Raw genomic sequence first — 16,735 nt, forward strand, 5'->3', positions numbered from 1 at the left:
TCACAGAATCGTGTGGGTACAGTCTGAGGTCCCTGCCCTCAGCGATTTTGCCTGCATCCTGGCCGGGGCGTGAATGGCGAGACGGGGCTAAGGTCGCTGGGTGACAGTTTGGTTTTGTGGAACACATGGCAGCGTCTCTGGTTGGGGGGCAGGGGTGTAAGGTGATAAGAAGCCAGCAGAACAGGATGGACAAAGAATGGAATGTTCGAGATTCAACTGACCCTTGGCTCGAACCAGATTCATTTTTTGCCCTGATTCCCTCCCCCACCAGGCCCTCAATATCAATACCATTTGAAACTTCAGGAACACCCCACCCAGACTGATTTGTTAAATACCGCCCCCTCCTTTGCCCTAGGTCTCCCTGGAGTAGTACAGAGAAGGAGAGCCTAATTGTTGAGAGGAATTCCTAGCACTCTTCCGGGGAAGAATTCAGGCTAATTCAAAAAATGGTGGTGTATAATCCTTTTAAAGTACTATTGGATTTGATTTGCAGGTATTCTGAGAAGGATTTTTGCACCTATATTTATTAAAGAGATTGGTATTGTGTATCTTTATCTGGCTTTAGTATTAGGGTTATATTCTAGTTTGCTAGCTGCTGGAATGCAATATATCAGAATTGGGATGGTGTTTAAAAAGGAGAATTTATTAAGTTGCTAGTTTATAGTTCTAAGACTGTGAAAATGTCCAATTTAAAGTAAAGCTATAGAAATGTGGGCACAGGTGACATTGGCTTCATAGAATGAGGTACACGGGGAGGAGTTAGTTTCAGGTGTCAGCTTGGCCAGGCAATGGTCGCTCTGTTGCCATGAAATTAAATCATCAGCATGTGAAATTCATCTATGGCTGATTACATCTGTAGTCAGCTAAGGAAGTGCTTCCTCAGGGTGACATTTAATTAGCTGGGGGCTTAAGAGAGAGAGGTCAGAAGAGAGCTCAGCAGCTCAGGCCCAGACATTTGGAGGTGAGAGTAGGACACATCCTGGGGAAAGCCATTGGAAGACAGAAGCCGAGAGGGATGGCCAACAGATGTCACATGGCTTTCCCACGTGACAGAACCAGTTAAAAGCTAGCTGCCTTTCCTCTGAGGAACTGTAAATTTGTAACTAAATAAATCCCCTTTATAAAAGCGTATCCATCTCTGATGTGTTGTATTTAGGCAACACTGGCAAACTGGAACAGATTTTGCTACCAGAGGGAAGGGGTGCTGCTGCATTGGCAAATACCAAACGTTAGAACAGCTTTTTAAATGGATAAGGGCAAGATTTTGGAATAATTGTGAGGAGCTTGATAGAGAAAGCCTAGATTGTTATGAAGAGACTATTGGTTGAAATATGGGCTCTAAAGATACTTCTGTTGAAGCCTTAAAGGAATGTACTGTTTCAAATTGGAAGGAAGGCAACCCTTGTTGTAAGGTGGCAGAGAATTTGTCAAAATTGAGTCCTGGTGCTGGATGGAAGGCAGAAGTTAATGTGATGATCTGGGAACTTGTCTGAGGAAATTTCCAAGTTAAATGTGGAGATGAGCCTGGTTTCTCTTTGCAGCTTACAGTGAAAGGGATAGGCTGAGGACTGAACTTTTAGGTGCAAAGAAATCAGAATTTGATGGTCTGGATAATTCTGGGCTTCCAGAAAGTGAGACCCCAGAGAATAGTGCCTCATGTGAGAATTAACCAAACATGGAACCAGTCAGTCATTACAAGGAAAGCTAGGACAGGAGAAGAGTTATCCAGAAGGATTTGTGGAAGGTCTTGTTTTCTGATGGCTTTGATCCATGCAAGTCAACCATTTTGTGTGTGATCTGTATAAATGGAACCACTCCTGGTCTGGACTGGAAGGGTAAGAAAATGGACAGATAGAAGGAAGAATAACCTCAGAGGTAGAACCATGGAAGCTAAGGTCTGAAGCCAAGAACCCTCGGGCTGGAAGAGTAGAGCCGTCTGTGTGTGTGAAGGGGTGAGTTTGCCTTGGAGGCAGAGGGCAGGCCTTCCATCTGCATGCTCAGGAAGAGATCTGGGGTGGAGCACATTCCTCAGGGATTGGGGGGAGCCTGGCTGCCCCCCCCCCATTGTTCTGCAGGGGTTGAGCGTGTACCCCGGAGATGGCAGAGAATCTGGTGCCACCCAAATGCTTGAGGAGGGTGGGGCTAAAAGAGGTGGTCTCGCCATGTTGCAACCCTCATCCCGCTGTTTGGAGAGAGCAAGGCCACTGCACAGGCCCTTGGAAAGGGTGGGACTGCTGCTTTCTAAAGCCCGGAGGATGGATGACTCTCGGACTTTGAATCTAATGGAGTTTGTCCTGTAGGTTTTCAGAATTGTTTAGGTCCAATGATCCCTGTTTTCCTTCCAGTTTCTCCCTGTGGCAATGGGATCCTTCACCTTATGACAGTTCTTTCTTTATATATTGAAAGCACATAACTTGCTGTAAATTCACAGGTCCACAGCCAGAGGAGAATATTGCTTTGAGACAGACTGTGCCTGGAACTGATGTTGATGAGATTGTGTACTGTTTTTTAGTTGGTATCATATTTGTATTGTCACTGAAATGCTTTAAGGCTTTTGTGATACTGTGATGAAACGAATGTATTTTTTACATGGAAAGATTTAGTGCATTGTATGCAGGTCAGGTGAGCATTGTTAAGTGAAAAAAAAGTCTATTTTTTATTTAGAGATTAAGTGTGGTTTAAGGTGATGTGTACAGTTGGCATGTTGACAAGGGGTGGACACTGTAGTAGTTGGGTTCAGGTATCAGCATGGCCAGGTGATGGTTCCCAGTTGTTTTGTTGCTGTGGTCTTAAATCATCAGCACATGAAATTCATCTGTAGCTGGTTACATCTTCAGTCGTGACATTTAATTTAATTAGCTGGAGGCTTAAAGGAGAGAGGTCAGAAGAGACCTTTATAAAAGTCAGTCCATCTCTGGTGTGTTGCATTCCCACAGGATTGGCAAGCTAAAATAGGTAATGTTCCCTCTTCTTCAACTTTTTGGAAGAGTTTGAGCAGGAATGGTATTAATTCTTCTTGGATGATTGGTGAAATTCATCTGTGAAGCCATTCAGCCCTGAGCTTTTCTTTGTTGGGAGGTTGTTTGTTTGTTTGTTTTGGGGGGGATGGGGTGTCTTTTTTTTTTTAGTTGAGCTATATTATAATTTCACATTCCATATAATATCCAAAGTGCACAATCAGTGGTTCACAGTATCATTATGTAGTTATGCATTCATCACAATTGATTTTTGAACATTTTTATTACTCAAAAAAAAAAACCACCTAAAACATCCCATATCACCCATCCTCCCCCTACTATTTATTTATTTTTTGTCTTTGTTTTTATCCATACACTGGATAAAGGAGTATCAGTCACAAGGTTTTCACAATCACACGGATACACTTTAAAAGCTCTAAAGTTATTCACTCTTCTTCAAGAATCAAGGTTATTGGATTCCACCTTGACAGTTTCAGGTTTTTCCTCTAGCTACTGCAATACACCGAAAACTGAAAAGGGATATCTATATACTGCATTAAAACAACCTCCAGAATGGCCTCTTGACTCTATTTGTAATCTCTCAGCCACTGAAACTTTATATTGTTTCATTTCTCATCTCTCTTTTGGTCAAGAAGACTTTCTCATTCCCATGATGCCAAGGCCAGGCTCATCCCCGGAAGTGATGTCCCATGTCGCCAGGGAGATTTACACCCCTGGGAGTCATGTCCCATTAGGGTGGAGGGCAGTGGGTTCACCCGCCAAGTTGGCTTAGAGAGAGAGGCCACATATGAGCAACAAGGGGTTCTCTGGGGGTGACTCTTGGGCATAATCATAAGTAGGCTTAGCTTCTCCTTTGCAGGAATAAGTTTAATAAGGGCAAGCCTCAAGACTGAGGGCCTGGCCCATCAAATTGGCAGTCCCCAGTACTTACTAGAATACCAGGAATTCCCCAGGTAGGGAAGTTTAGTATTCCCACCTTTTTCCCTAGTCCCTCAAAGAGACTTTGCATATACTTTATTTTTTATTTTTATTTTATTTTTATAGGGATTAGCACGTGAGTTTGGGACTTGGCACTCCCTTTTCTCCCCTTTATTAGCGAAGTTGTGGCTTTATAGTACAATCATGTATAAAATACAGGATTCCCATATACCAGCTTATTAATAACACCTTACGTTGATGTGGAACATTTATTACAGTTGATAATAGCACATTTTTATAACTGTACTGTTAACAATAATCCGTGGTTTAATTTAGCATTCTCTGTGTACTATAGTTGTGTGAATTTTGATTTTTAAAAAATTTCTTTTCTGTTACCATATTTACATCTAAACTTTCCGCTTTTAATGACATGTAGATATATAACCCACTACTGTTAATTACGTCACCACCACCCATTACCAAAGCATTCCCATCCTTCCAAATGATGCATATTTTACGCCTTAATGTCACATTCCCTAGCCCCACCCTGTTCCCTGGTAACTTATTTCCTAGATACTGACTCTGTGAGTCTGCTTATTCTGTTTGTTTCAGATCAGTGAGTTTATATTCTTCCTTTTCTCTCCGGCTTATTTCACTCAACCTGAGATCTTCAAGGTCCATCCATGTTGTCACGTGCTTCAGGACTTCGTTCCTTTTAATGGCTGAATAAAATTCCATTGTATGTGTAGACCACATTTTATTTACCAACTCATCAGTCAGTGGACACCTGGGCTGCTTCCGTCTTTTGGCAATTGTGAGTAATGTTGTTGGGAACAATGCTGTGCAAATATCTGTTCAAGTTGCCTTTAATTCTTTGGGGGTATACGTCTAACAGCGGGATTGCCAGGTCATATGCAAGTTATGTATTTTGCTTTCTGAAGAACTGCCAGGCAGTTTTCACAGTGGCTGAATCGTTTTACATTGCCACCAGCATGAATGAGTGTTCGTATTTCTGCACATCTTCTCCAACACTTGTTATTTTCCATTTTCTTAATAGTAGCCATTCTAAAGGGTATAAAATGGTGCCTACGATGTGGTTTTAGTGTGCATTTCCCTGATGGCTCATGTTGTTGGACAGCTTTTCATGTGTTTCTAGTCATCTGCATATCTTCTTTGGAGACATGTACATTGAAGAGACTTTTGCCCATTTTATTTATTTATTTATTGCCCATTTTTAAATTGGGTTTTTGTCTTTTGTTGTTAAGTTGAAGGATTTCTGTATATATTCTCAAAAGTAGATCTTTTTGGAGATGTGGTTTCTAAATATTTGAAGAGCAAAAGTTTGTCATTTTCATGAGGCCCCATTTTTCTATTTTTTCTTTTGCTGTTTATACTTTGAGTTTAAAGTCTGAGAAACCATTATATTACACAAGGTCCCGATTTTGCTTCCCTCTGTTTTCTTCTGGGAGTTTAATAGTTTGTTTATCCATTTTGAGTTTTTAAATAAAGTGTGAGGACTCGTTTTTGCAAGTGGAGATCAAGTTTACCCAGCACCATTTGTTTCAACAAATGTCTCAAATGTCTCTTCAGAGACCGCTCTTCCTCATTCTCTGCTCCCTTGTCAAAATCGGTTGGCCATACATGTGTAAGGATTGATTTCTGAGCTCTAGATTAGACTTCATTGGTCTGTATATCTGTCCTTGTGCTGGAACCCTGCGGTTTTGATTACTGCTACTTTGTAATATCTTTTAAGATCAGGGAGTGTGAGTCTTCTGACTTCGTTCTTTTATTTCAAGATTGCTTTATTTATTTGGGCCCCCTTGCCCTTCCATATAAATTTGATGATTGACTTTTCCATTTCTGCAAAGAAGGTTGTGGGATTTTTATTGAGATGACATTGACTCTGTAAATTGTTCTGGGTAGAACGGACATCTCAATGCTATTAGTCTTCCCACTGATGACTAAGGAATATCCCTCCATTTATTTAGGTGTCCCTTGGATTCCTTGTATCAATTTTCTGTGTGCAAGTCCTTTACATTGTAGGTCAAATGTATTGCTAGATATTTGATTATTTTAATTAGTATTGTGAGTGAAATTTTTTTCTTGATTTTTTTTCTTCCAGTTGCTCATTACTGATATATGGAAATTCTGCTGACTTTTTGGGATTCCTCTTCTTCCTTGCCACGTTGATGAATGCATTTGTTAGCTGTGGGAGCTTTCTTGTGAATTTTTCAGGATTCTCCCTATATACGATCATGTCATTTGCAAATAGGGAAAGTTTTATTTCTTCCTCTTCAATCTGAATGACTTTTATTTCTTTTTCTTGCCTAATTGATCTAGCAAGAACTTCCAGCACCATGTGGAATAATGGTGGTGACAGGGGCAATCCTAATCTTGCCCCTGAACTTGGAGGGAGAGCTTTCAGACTTTCACCATGAAACGGGATGGTAGCTGTGAGTGTGCATGTACGGTCTTTATCATGTTAAAGAATGCTAGTGTTCTAAATGTTCTTCTATCATTTTTTTTAACAACAAGTGTTGCTGGATTTTGTCAAAGGCATTTTCTTAGTCATTTGATATGATCCTGTATTATTTTTTGTTCATTACGTTAATGTGCATTACATAATTGATTCTCTTATGTTGAATGATCCTTGCATAATTGGGATAAATCTCACTTGATCATGGGGATTTATCTTTTTACTATGCTCTTGGATTTGGTTGCTGGTATTTTATTGAGTAGGTTTTGCATCTATATTCATAAAATGTAATATGTAGTTTTCTTTTCCCGTGTTATCTTTTTCTGGCTTTGGTTTGAAGGTTGACCTTGTAGAATGCATGAGGGATTGTTCCCGTCTTTTAAAATTTTTGGGAAAGTTTGTGCAGAATTGGAGTTAATTTTTCCTGAAAGGTTTTGTAGAATTTCTCTGTGATGCCATCTGGTCCTGGGCTTTTCTTTGTTGAGGAGGGGAATTTACTACTGATTCGATCTCTTTACTAACAATTGGATTGTTAAGATCTTCCTGAGTCAATGGAGGTAGTTCATGTATTTCTAAGAATGTGTCCATTTAATTTAGGTTATCTATTTTTTTTTTGGTACGCAATTGTTTACAGCTTCCTACTATAGTCCTGTTCATTTCTGCAGGGTTGGCAGTAATGACCCCCTTTTCATTTCTGAATTTAGTTATGTGCATCCTGTTTTTCCTTTATCTGTAACTAAAGGTTGTAAATTTGTCCGTTTTTTCTAAGAACCAACTTTGTGTATGTTGATACTATTATTTTCTCAGTTTTCCAGTTTATTTATCTTCTCTCTTTTCTTTCTTATTTCCTTCCTTCTCCTCATTTTGGGTTTAATTTGCTCTTCTTTTGTCTAGTTCTCTCAGTTTTCAGATTAGGTCTTTGTACTTTTATTTCAATGCTTTCTACTGCATAGAGTTACTTCTGGGTAATATTCTCAGCCTCAGTTTTCTTATCTAGATTCAAGAATGCTGTCATGGTCAGGGTTTCTCTCGTGGCAGGAAGGGCACATGACGAAGTCTGCTAGCTTTCTTTTCCATACTTTATTTTTTATTAGAGATTATTATTTTCTGTAATCAAATCCATGTAGATAAGACCTTTTTAATACAGTGCATTATTCCTGTACAAATGGGGAAAAAATAAGCTTAACATTTCTAGACCAATATGGCTGCTAATTTTTGTGCAATGCCAAATCAACACGGCACAACTGGAATACTTTTTCCAAAGTTGACAGCACAGCTTAAGTTTCCAAAAAATCAGATTATATATATATATATATATGTGTGTGTATGTATAAAGAGCAATGGCCGTATGTTATGCATCGTTAGTAGCATCAGGTTTTCCAGGTTCTGTGGTCATCTGATCAAAAGACATCCAGCACAGTCCATTAAAAAAAAAAACAAAAAGGGCAGGCCACGGTGGCTCAGTGGCAAGAACGCTTGCCTGCCTTACCAGAGGACCCAGGTTCGATTCCCGGTGCCTGCCCATGTAAAAAAAAAAGTAAAAAACATAAATCCCAGAAAACAGCAAGTTCTGCTACTGTTATAGTGCCTGGCACCATTTTTTATTAGCGTCTCAATCATCTTCTGGAAAGAAAAAATTCTAGAATAACATCATTAGAAACAGGTCTGATAGAGCCTGGTCTGTGTTGATCCTATGTATCAGTTAGTGTGCCGCCCAAAATACCAATTTTGCACCAAATAAAAAATCTTTTCCATTGCTCTCACACAGAAGTTGAAGTTTTAAAATACAGTCAATATCGCCTTTTACCTTAAATCTGATTCACCTTAGCCTACCCAGATCAGCCTCATTCATATCTCTAACTGAAGTCTGGTCGCTTTTTCAGTGTTTTTAACAGTTGCTGTGGGGTAATGCTGACTCGTATCTGCAGAACCCTAGCTCCGCGTCTCGGGTGTCACACAGACACATTGGGGAGTTTTGATGACTGAGTCTTTACTTGTGATAGGTTTGGTGAGGTCTTATATTCTTGAGTCAGATAAGGTTGTTTGTGTGTTTCTAGGAAATTGTCCATTTCATCTAAGTTGTCTAGTTTGTTGGCGTGTAGTTGTTCATATGATCTTTTTTATTTCTTTGGGATCTGTGGTAATGATCCCCTTCTCATTTCTGATTTTATTTATTTGCATCTTCTCTCTTTTTGTCTTCGTTACCTCCCTGATTTTTGTTCTTCCCTCCCTCCTTATTAAGACATTACTTTTAGCAGCCCAGTTAAAACGCTTCCCAGCTTCCCTTGAAGCTAAGTTAAGGCCAATGAAATGTAAGTCAAAGTATTGTATGAGACTTCTAGGAGTGTCCTTAAAAGGCAAGGGAGTACATCCTGCTCTCCTTTGCTTGGTTTCTGGCATTTGGGTGTGATAGCTGGAGCCCTGGCAGCCTTCCTGCCACACGTAAATGTGGATGCCGTTCCCTAGAAGCCTGGTTTCCCTGATGATGCTGGACTTCATATAAGTGCGGTTAAAAAAAAAAAACACAGAAAACTCTGAAGCATCTGTTTTGTGTAAGCCATTATTTTGGGATTTTCTATTATAAGTTATCAAAATAAACCATTTCAGCATACAGCCTAAGCCAGGTCTGGCCAATTTCTCAGCTCATCCTTTCCCCATCCATAGTTATTGAGGAACTGTGAGAAAGTGGATGTGTTCTTTCTGCAGCCTGCCCACGAGGGAGAGACAGAGACAGAGAGACCCACTGATATCAGTTTTCCCTGGATACAGCTTTGCCTGAAGCTGGTAGATTTGTTGTTACATGAGCTTCAGTTATATGAAGCTCTTGGTCCTGATTTTCCTGCACCTCTGTACAGTCGAATTGTTTATAATAAGCACAACTGTTGTTTTTTAATCAGAGTGTAAAAGGCGGGGGGGGGGCAGGTGGGGAAGGGTCAGGGCACGTGGCTGGTGTGCAAGCCCTTCCTGGCCGGGAGCCATCGGAGGCTTTTAAGTAGGAGAGGATGCGATCAGGCCCTGTCATAGGAAGAATGCTGGGCAGGTGGACTGGGGAACAGAGGAAGAGAGCTGGGGGTCATGACCAAAACAGCTCTGGCATCAGGGCTAAGCCGGGGGGCGCGGGGGCAGGTTGTGAACGTGGGGTTAGCAGGTGGATGTTGGTGTGGGGGTGGAGGTGAAGCGCACCGGCTGGTTTCTGAGCTGGAGAGGAGAAAGTGCAGCCAGCCGTTTCTGAGAGCAGCTGCATCTGCGCCGCACACTGGTCTCAGGGTGGTGGGGAGCGGGGGGCACTCACCCCCTCCTTTGGCTCCCTTCAGGCTGCCCCAGGGGGTGGCAACAAGGGGAGAGCTGGCGGGGATCGAGGCGTGTCCAACCGCCGCCCCTTCCCACCCTGTGCCGCAGAGTTAATAAGTGGCAGAGCTTGGACCCAAGCCCAAGTCCTCCGGGGTTTTCTGTCACGCTGGTCTCCCCACCCCCCCGCCACCAGAAGGGCCAGGACACCTCGGAATACAACCCACCCCCACCGCCACCCCCTACAGCTCCCGCAGAGGCAGGCGTGGCCCCTCCGGGATCAGAGCGGGCTGGCATAACAAACTGGCCTAACATCTGTTCAAAAGAAAGTTGCAGTGACACTGGAGAACTTTCCAGAAAAGTTGACCTCCACGAAGAGAAATCAATAAAGTAAAGAGCCAGGGAGCTTGGAAGAAGCAGCTGCCGCCGAGGCCCCCACCGTGCACCTTCCTAGCCGTGTGGGCGCCCGTGAGCCCTGGCGTGCTGGGCAGGGCCAGCTCCGGGGGTCTGGCCCCAGAAAAGCAGGGGTCCCTGGTTAGTCTGTCCCCTAAACTGGAACAGTGTCCCTTGACTCACGATTCCTGGTGCCAGCTTCCACGGTCCAGGTTGGGAGCTTTTTTTCTGGCATGAAACGGGCCAAACGCGTGTGCCTGAGCCCGGCACGGGGAGGGGGGTTATCGTGGGTGTCACAGGTCCTGTCGCAGTATCCCTGGCCTCCCCCTCCCAGCCCGACAACCAGATGCTGCCTCCTGTCCCATGGGGGCCCCACAGCCCTTCTGTGGACTCAGCGGAGAACAGCTGCCCTCCGTTTCTGGCTGTCCCCTCTGACCAGGACACGGAGCTGACCCCTGCCACTGCGGCCCCCACCTGAGCCAGGTGCCAGCAATGCTGGGCTGGCCTGAGTGGCAGGTGTGCTGCCTGCCCTGGGTGGGCACCAAGGCCAGTGCCACCACCCAGCATGTCCTGGGGGAACATGAGCCCTGGTGGAGGGTCTTGGAGCTGGGGGAAGGAACTGTGTTTCAGGTCACTCTAGCAGGGTGCAGTCCGCAGAGAGCTGCCCCCCTCCCCTAAGGAGTCACCAAGCTCGGCTCTGGGACAGTGCCCAGGAAGGCATTCCCTGCGGGTTGTCTCCCCACCCCCAGCCGGGTGGGAACTCCGTCCCTCAGTCACCCCCTCGTCCCCCTCCCACCCCACAGCCCGGGCTGCAGAAGGCGTGAGCAAGTGGGAGAGGAACGCAGCCTGGCCGGGGCCCAGCAAGCTCGGCCCTGACTCACGGCCAGCCTGGCGGGGTGCCCGGGCCAGCTGCGGGCCCCCCGTGTCCGCCTATACCCCACCCGCTTGGCCCGCCCGCCCCCGCTTGCTCTCCCTCCGGAGCTACCCCGGGGAGGCCACCAGCTCTTTCTGGAATCCTGGAGGCCCATGCAGCCCTGATGACCACGCACTCTGCCGGGGGAGGCCCATGACTGTCCCCCTAGGTCCGCCCAGCCCAGCCTCGTGGACGTAGGAGCCAGAGGCTGGCCCGAGGGCCTGGCACTGGCAGGGCCAAGGCGCAAACCCATACCGCTACCTCCTCTGCTCCGCCTCCTGCACCCCCGGGCCCCCACCCCGCACAAGGGCTGGTAGTCACATCACAGTAAACGCTGATCCGCTGGCCACGTCCCCTCACCCTGCCAAGCCCACAAGTAGTTTCTGTCGTCCAGATGGGGAGACTGAGGTCAGGTGAGGTAGTCACTTGGCCCACTTTGTAGACAGCGAGGGCCCTGGTGTTTGAACCCAGGCGGGGTCCCCAGAGGCCAGGCTGGTGACTACCCTGCCGCGCCTGCTTTGGACGCCTCTTGGGTGGCACGTTCATACAGCCCTTGGACGAGCCTCTTGGCGAACACACGGGCCTCTCCCGTTTTTCAGAGGAGAAGCCGAACCTCAGAGGAGTGGGGCCCGTGTCCAGGGTCACCCAGGTAGGCAGAGGATGGACCCCATGCCTGCCCTCGGTTGGGCCCACAGGGGTTAGAGCAGGTGGAAGTTCTGTGTCGGTAGGCGCTGTGCAGGTGGAGCCGGTCAGCCATCCTGGCATGTAACAGAAAATAACCAAGGTTCTTTTGTGCCTAGAGGGCCACACCCCTCACGTTGGATCTGCTGCTCGCTTGGTGGGATGGTGACATCCTAAGGCTGCTAGGATTTTGTGTCTAGCACCTGAGGCTGTTAGACACAAAGTCACGGGCATCTAGCTCTTCCCAACCAGGCTTCAATCAGAATGGGATGAGCTGTGCATGCTGGTGCAGTGGCAGCTTATCAGGGGCGTGAGGCACAGTTGCCATGGTGGCCTGGAGGGCAGGCCTGTGTAGCAGGGAGCGAGTAAATGAGACTGGTCTGAACCCGGGGTTGTCCCCTTGGGGACGAGGATAGACAGGCTGCAGGAGAGGCCAGGAGGATTGAACTTGGGACTGGGGTGTTAACACTGCACTGTTGGGGTCCCAGGGAGCCCCTGTACTACACCTACTCACCGGTGGCCCCGAGACCCTGCTTACTCAGAAGTCTGGATTGGGCAACCTTGACCTGCAGGAGCTGCCCGTGGATTGCCCTGGGGCAGTTACCTGCCTGGCTCTGTGTCAGCTCCAAGCACAGTGGGTGCTTCTGTGCCCCCCAATTTACAGATAGAGACGCTGAGGCACAGAGGCCAAGTCCCTTGTCCAAACTTTCATAGCTGGTGGAGTGCGGGCCCGAAGCTTGAACTCGGGAGGTCTAGTTTTCCAAGTGTGTGCCAACCCCCCACGCTGCCAGTCCATGATAAATGGGGGCACAGGACAGTGGGGGGACTTGGGAGGAACCCCAGGGAGGAATTTCATCTGAGTCCAGGCCTGGCCTCCCTAGGGTAGGAAGGGTAGAGCCAGTCATCCAGGCAGTGGACTGGCCAAGGGGCAAGTGAGGTGGGAACGGTGATGGCAGAGGGGTCAGCGGTCCACAGGGAAGTGGGAGGGGTGGGGGGGGCCAGATTTCAGGGGGGCTCAGGAAAAGGGAGTCAGACCTGGGCCTCTCAATTCGGGTCCCTTTGCAGCAGCCTCACTGTCCTGGTGATGGGACAAATGCCATTATTTGTCCCTGAGCTCCCTGGGGGTCCTGAGGGGGGTGGGGGAGAGGGAGGGGACATTGAGGGGGGTGGGGGTGGGGACATGGAGGTGGGGGCCCCTGGGTGGCCAGCAGGGAGCAGGAAACCCGAGCTGCTGGGAGGCTGGCTGGGACTCAGGAACCACTTCCCTGCCCCCCTAGCTGCCCAGGGCTTGCCCACACATGCACATTTGCACACACTGACACACACACACACACACACACACACACACACACACACACACACACACACACACACGGTTCAGCCCTCAGCCACTCTGTTATCCCTTCATCGTGGTGGGAAGTCGCTTCATGCAGGAACTCTGCCCCCCACCCCCACCACAGCGGCTGACCCTGAGTGTGGGGGACCCAGGCCAGCTGCAGGGCTGGGTCAGCAGGCCCGCCTCTCCCCCGACCTGGGCTCAGCCTTACCCCACCACCCCGGCTCCAGGCTGACTTGACCGCAGGCTGCTGCTGGGCGCTCCTGGGACCGGTTGTGGTTTGGGATTTGAGGAACTGGGAGGAAGGAATGCCGGCCCGGGATGGGAGGCTCAGGGGAGCTGCTGGCTGTGGAGGGCAGGACAGCGGCCTCGCCCCTCCTACATGGGAACCCCCCGCCCCTTGGCCTCCCAGCCCACCTCAAGGAATCTCTCTAGGGCGCTACTGCCTGCCTTACCCAGGGGACACAAGCACCTTTTGCGGTGGCCCCAGCGACCCCTCCCCCAGGCCCTGTACCCCCTTTTCCCAGGACACTGGGGAGGTGTGGCTGGGTCCTAGATGCTGTGTGAGCTAAGCTTCCCCGAGCCTCCCTTTCCCTGTCTGCAAAGTGGGGGGTGGCACCGTGCCAACCTCAGGGCCCTCGGCAGGGTGCGGCTGCTGGCCCCTGTGCAGTATTGCTTCCTCTTCTCCCCCTGATCCCAGGAGCCTGTCTACATCGCACCCAGTGCCCAAGAAGGGCTTTAGCCACTGTGCCTTCGACAGAAACAGCCGCAGCCGGATACCAGAACCTTTCTTCACCTCTTGCCCCACCCTGGCCCCGTTCCCATCCCTTTTGCCTGGGGCCACCTCACTTCCCAGACCCTGCTGCGCAGCTTTCTGCACCCGTTTATCCGGTTTGCTGTGCGCCAGCCCCGGGACCCCTGCACTGTGGTCAGTTTGGGCCCTCAGATGCATCTGGAGCCTTCCCAAAACAAAAGGGGGAAGGAAGGAAGGAAGTGCCACCCCGTGGATGCAGAAAAGACAGCAGCCCACATCCTGCCCCCCTCTTTGCCTGGCTGAGCCTTTTCGGTGCCACAGAGCCAGGGGCACTGGGATTACCATGGTCCTCATTTTGTGGAAGGGGAAACTGAGGCTCGAGGTGCCCAGCTGGCAGCTGAGCCAGGATTTAAACGTGAGAACAGCAGCTGCTTTGTATCCCCTGAGCTCCTGGTGCCCACCGGCCCTGGGGCTCTGACAACGCCATCTCCTACCCCCGTCCGTCCGGCCTGTCCCCATCTGTCTGTGGAGTGACCTGCCGCAGGCTCGCAGGCCCAGCTGAGTGGGATGTGAGATGTGGTTGAATGCAGATTGTGTGCATCTGTGTTGTGAAATCTCTGGGTTTCCACATCGTAGTTGCAAATGTGACCGTCACATTTTTTATCTTTTAGCTTTTTGAAAAGGACCCCTCGCTAGTCACTCCCGAAGTAAAACTCCTTCGGAATCACCTTGTTGCTCCCTCTGCCCCCAGGACCCTCCTCTCCCTCAATCAACCCACGGGTGGGTGTTTGCCCACCTCTGCAGAGACCTGCTCTCCACTGGGCATCCCTCTGTCCTGGTAACTGTTTTCTTTAAGGAAAAAATCTTTGTCTACATCGATCTCCACTTTTATAATACCAATGCCTCAGTCTCTGTGTCACTCAGTATTCCCAGGCCTGGCACACAGCAGGTGGTGTATGTGTTTGTGTGTGTGTGTGTTGTGTGTGTGTACGAACAAACAGAGGATTTGGCAGAGCCCCAGTTTAGCAGAGCGAGCCACTGCTCCCGGCTAAGCGTAGCGGTGCCCACCAGGCAGCCGTGAGGCGGTTCCGGGCGCTGGGAACATGTTCTTTCTGGATTGTTCTGCAAGTTCAACCAATAACAGATGGAAGACACGAGCGGTGAAAGGAGAGAAGTACATCAGGTTTAACCAAATGGCTCACTGAAGAAATTTTATCGATCACAGTTAAGACATTCAGGCTATAAAAACATTCTACAAGAGTGGTTTAAAAAAACGAGACCCGATCCCTCAGCAACCTGTGCACGGCATGGACAGCTCCCGAAAAGCGCCGCATACGTGACTGTGCAGACCAGCTTTGTACATCCAGACAAGGTATCTGGGGCCTCTCACCCAGCATAGAGCCCCCACAGTAACCAAACGCAGCAACCAGCGTTTGCAAAAATAAATAGACCTTTTTCTTTTATACATATAGGTGATAACGGTTTCAACAAACAAAGTGCAACATAACAGCAAGCCCCACTGCCCACATGTTCATTTCCACGTTCCGGGACAAGAAGGGCCTTCCGTTCCCGCGGGGCCTCTCCTGGGCCTGGGGACGGACTCCCCCTCTTCCCGGAATCTTCAGCTGGAGTCCCAGGGAAGCTGCCTCTCTCTCGGGTCGTAAATGCAACAGTAATGTTTGTGGCAACTTGAGAGAGAATTCCTGCTTCCTGAGATTTCCTAACCTGAGGATTTCTTACATGGCTGCAGCAATGTGCTCATTTCCAGATGCCAACTGGCTCACGACGTGGAGGACTCTCCAACTTGCACAGCAGGCACCAAGCAGGAGGACAGCAGGGATCGGTCCTACTTGGCCACCACCTGCCACCCTCCTGTCACATCAGCTCCTGCTCAGAAAGGCCTCAAGATGACAAGGGTATCAGAGCCTATCTCAACACAGACCCCAGAAAACAGTGCAAAATAAGGATAAAAACGCTGAATTTACAGAATGTACAACCCTGAACTGAAAAAGTGCAAGGAGACAAAGGAAGCACAGCAGGACTTCCTGGAGGAGGGGCCCAGGAAAGCAGCAGGAGGTGGCTGGCTCCCAGGCACTTAAACCATTAAGGGTGATGGTGACTTAGGCAAGATTGCCCAGGACTTCTGGTGGTTTTGGTGATTAATTGGTCTAGATTACTGGAACCCCCTTCCTAGCTTCCCGATCTGGGGGTGGCAGGATGAAGGCAAATTCCAGGTGTCTACCAGGCTTGGCCAGGCAGATGTAAACATGGTTTCTCCTGAGTTAGAAACTGAGGCACAAGCCACCCACAGGGGCAGCACCGGTGGTAAAGCCACTTGTTTCACTACAAGTCCATCCATGTTCCCCTGTCTGTCTGTCCTTCACCCGAGGGGAAGTAAAGGTCAGAGTTCAACCCCTCCCCCAACAAATGCCAAGACCCGTCCTGGTTGTTTCAACCCTCCTCTGTTCCTTCACTGGTAAAGAAAGAACAACCCCCAACCCAAACCTGTTCTGCGTGCAAGTTAGGCACCCGTTCTGCCTCCCAGACGAATAAATATATGAAACAAAGCTCTAGGGGACAGGCGGCTCGGCCCAGGCACTGAGGCTGCAGAGCCAGGCTGGTTGGCTCTTCTTTCTCTGAATCGAACAGGAGGGATGTGGAGGGTCAGTGAAGGAGCGGAGGCGAAAAGCATCTGTCTTCCCGCCCTGTCATCAGCAGCAGGCTTGGCAGGGATAGGATGCAAGGCAGCTGCTCAGGCCACGTCATCCTCCAGGCTGACCATCTGTCTCTGTCAACAGAATGAGTCAGTCTGACAGTCATGGAGCCCACCCCTTTTCACCCTCCTGGGCCATCCACCTGCCACCTCATGCCTGGACCAGTGCGGGCCCCACCCTCCATGGTCTCCCGCCCTGCCATCGCCAGAGGGTGCCTGTAGACACCCGAGTCAGGTCACGTCCCTCCTCTCTCCCAAACCCTCTATGGCTCCTACCTCACTTGG

General features: G+C 48.7%; 1 protein-coding gene across 3 annotated transcripts in view; it reads right to left on the reverse strand.

The window, feature by feature from the left end:
• Positions 1-15,169: 15,169 nt before the first annotated feature.
• The window catches only part of LDLR (low density lipoprotein receptor), a 36,647-nt gene continuing 35,081 nt past the window's right edge, over positions 15,170-16,735 (reverse strand). For 2 of the 3 annotated variants that reach the window (XM_077121773.1, XM_077121775.1), the window contains exon 18: positions 15,170-16,525. In XM_077121773.1, coding sequence (XP_076977888.1) covers positions 16,490-16,525 — 36 coding nt within the window. In that variant the 3' untranslated portion in view covers positions 15,170-16,489. The remainder of the gene's footprint in view (positions 16,526-16,735) is intronic. The other variant, XM_077121774.1, reaches the window with a different exon arrangement.

The sequence above is a fragment of the Tamandua tetradactyla genome, chromosome 11 (genome assembly GCF_023851605.1).
Source record: "Tamandua tetradactyla isolate mTamTet1 chromosome 11, mTamTet1.pri, whole genome shotgun sequence".
Taxonomy (NCBI): Eukaryota; Metazoa; Chordata; class Mammalia; order Pilosa; family Myrmecophagidae; genus Tamandua; species Tamandua tetradactyla.